The following is a 2,699-nucleotide window of genomic DNA, read 5'->3' on the forward strand; positions in this document are numbered from 1 at the left end:
CCGATGTAGAGCTGCCTTTGTTGCTTTAGTACTAGACTTTAAAGCTTCAATTATTGACTCTGGGGAGCTGCTTTTATGACTTCTGATTCGCCTTTCGAGGTATTCAGATTGAGATTGAGCCTCAGTTGCTGTCTTTGGGGTCTTTGAAACCCATGGGGTCGAAGGGTTAGCAGCCTCCCCGGGAGGCGTTGGAGTCCGTAGCTGCACATCAAGCTTTGAGATTACATTTTCCGGGTTAAGAGGAGCAAGACCAGCTCCTCTAAAACCTCCCCGGATATTGCTTTCAGTAAAAGTATCTTTAAATGCAGCATAAAAGGCAGAAAAGAACTCGGTCTTAGAAATATGGGTTATAGAGCATCTAATCAGATGCTCTATTTCTCGACCATAAGCCTGTTTTAGCGGCCCAAAGCACCCAACATCAAGGGGTTGGAGTAGGTGAGATGCATGAGCAGGCATACAGAGCGTGATAATCTTGTTCTCCTGGCAATATCTCTCGAAATCGGCCGAGTGGTGGCTTTCGTGACCATCAAGGATCAGAAGACGATACCGAGCATTTAACCGTTTAGTTGTAGATCGATCAAAGTGCTTTAGCCACTCGAGACCCAGCTCGTTATTTGTCCATCCATTTTGGCTCGTTGCAATAACCCAATCGCCTGGGAGGTCGCATTCTCGGTACCAATTCGCAAGGTGATATTGGCCTGCACCAATGATAAACGGCGCGATCGATTGGCCTTCTGCGTTAATCGCCTGGATCACAGTAATCCATTCCCGGTTTCCAGGCTGCACTGATTTTGGTCTTCCTTGCCTTTCTGAACCGGTGACAACCATTCCGGCCATAATAACGCCCACCATAAAGCCAGTCTCATCAAAGTTCCAGATATCATCTGATCGGATACCATACTTCGCGATTGTGTTCTGTACAAGCCTGAACCAGCCACGAATAATAGTCGGATCTTCGCATTTAGCTCTTTGATAGTCATATTTGCGAAATAAACGCGTCTTTAGCTCTGGTTGTCGCTTTATGAAGTTATGAGCCCAGCGCTTGCCAACAGGTGACGCGTCGCGGTCTATAAGCAGAGAATTGGCCATTTCTTCCACAAAACGCAATCGCGAGGGAAATCCTCGCGAATCTAGGTCAAGGACGAATTGAACTATTATCTGTTCCTCTAGATCAGATAGTTTCCGTGAGTTTGGGATGGAATCGCGTCGTGAATGAATGCCATGTTGACGACGATGTAAGGTACGGTAATGGACTTTATAGATAGTTGCAGCGCGTCGGATACTTAATTTGGGGTCATTTTGAAGGGCCTGAAGGGCAAGAAGAATTCTAGCTTCATCTGAGGGTTGTGACATATTTGGTGGTTGAGAAGTATCTGATCAAATGGACATGTTGTAAATTGAGGGATCTTTGTGACACTCGCTTATCTGTGACACTCGCTTATCATACACGTTAAGGTTTTTAATTCTAATATTTATTAATTTATATTAGGAAGTAGTTATTTATTATTTTATTTTATTAGTATTATAGTAATAATATTATATATATAATACTTATAGTATTTACTTATAATTTAAGTAATTTAAGTACCTTTTAGAATTATATAAATAGACTCTATTATATGATACTGCTGGTTTAATAATATCTTGCTAGCTTTGAGAAATGTTATTAATAGCATAGTGTAGCATCCGTATGCTAAGACATCGGCATAACGCCAATTAAGCCTTATAGCAAAAGAGGCCCTAAGTCTTCTAATCCATGCTGAAGATAATAAAAACTCTATTAAATGATATTAAGGGTCTTGAGATAGATGCTTAAAGCCTTTAGCTGGCTAAGGTGTACTAAAATGTGGTTTTTATATAGAACTTGTGTAAATTTGCAGTGAATGATATTCTAGAGACTATAAGCCTTTAAAAGATTATAAAACATAGAGACCTATAAGGTAGAGCTCTTCCAAGCATGGAGCCTCTCTGATGGCTGTATCCTACACTTAATTAGGTTAACCAGTCCGGTATAGTATACGGGTTCCGCGGAGCCGAAAGCGGAACATAAAGGCTGTTGAGATTGGCTAATTAAGAGTCCGAAACCTTATACTAGGATAAGGTCACTAGGTATACGGAGTTTGGCTCGGAGATTGGTGTTTACCTCCAGTACAGGGTATTAGTACATTAATTATAAGCAGTTAGCACAATAAATGTAGTCCCTTTTACCTCCGCTTAAATCCAGGATATCCATAGCTCTTTATCTACATAAAGTCGTAGCGGCCAGGCAGTCTTAATCCTCTTTAACTACTAAAAAAGATTTCAACTTCTATAAGATCTCTATTAATAAGTTTAACATTATCTTCAATTCAAACGCAGCTGCATAGCTTTGTACAACATGTCCGCTATTCAGAATGTTGCTATAGTTGGGGTATGTCCTGTCTTAATCTCCAGAACTTCTAAGCGAGACGATACTGACTACTTCAAGGCTGGCGGTCACATCGGAGGCGCTTTCGCCAAAGCCCTGATCCAGGCTGGCAACCATGTGGTGACGGCATTATCCCGCTTTGATAGCAAGAGTCAGCTGCCCATGGGTGCCAATATCATCAAGGTCAACTACGAGGACGTGCAGTCAATTGCTAAGGCTTTAAAAGGGCAGCACTTCTTAGTAATAACTCTGGCTGCTACAGCCCCAGAGGAGACTCATGCCAAAATCGTTA

General features: G+C 41.8%; 1 protein-coding gene across 1 annotated transcript; it reads left to right on the forward strand.

Moving 5' to 3' along the window:
• Positions 1 to 2,377: 2,377 nt before the first annotated feature.
• On the forward strand, positions 2,378 to 2,648 carry FOXG_20837 (uncharacterized protein; the record flags this gene model as incomplete). The annotated part of the gene is made up of 3 exons (XM_018401148.1): positions 2,378 to 2,410; positions 2,468 to 2,605; positions 2,634 to 2,648. 3 exons carry the CDS (start codon positions 2,378 to 2,380, stop codon positions 2,646 to 2,648), a joined length of 186 nt encoding a protein of 61 aa, XP_018251586.1.
• Between the last annotated feature and the right edge of the window lie 51 nt (positions 2,649 to 2,699).

Source organism: Fusarium oxysporum, chromosome 9 (genome assembly GCF_000149955.1).
Source record: "Fusarium oxysporum f. sp. lycopersici 4287 chromosome 9, whole genome shotgun sequence".
Classification (NCBI taxonomy): domain Eukaryota; kingdom Fungi; phylum Ascomycota; class Sordariomycetes; order Hypocreales; family Nectriaceae; genus Fusarium; species Fusarium oxysporum.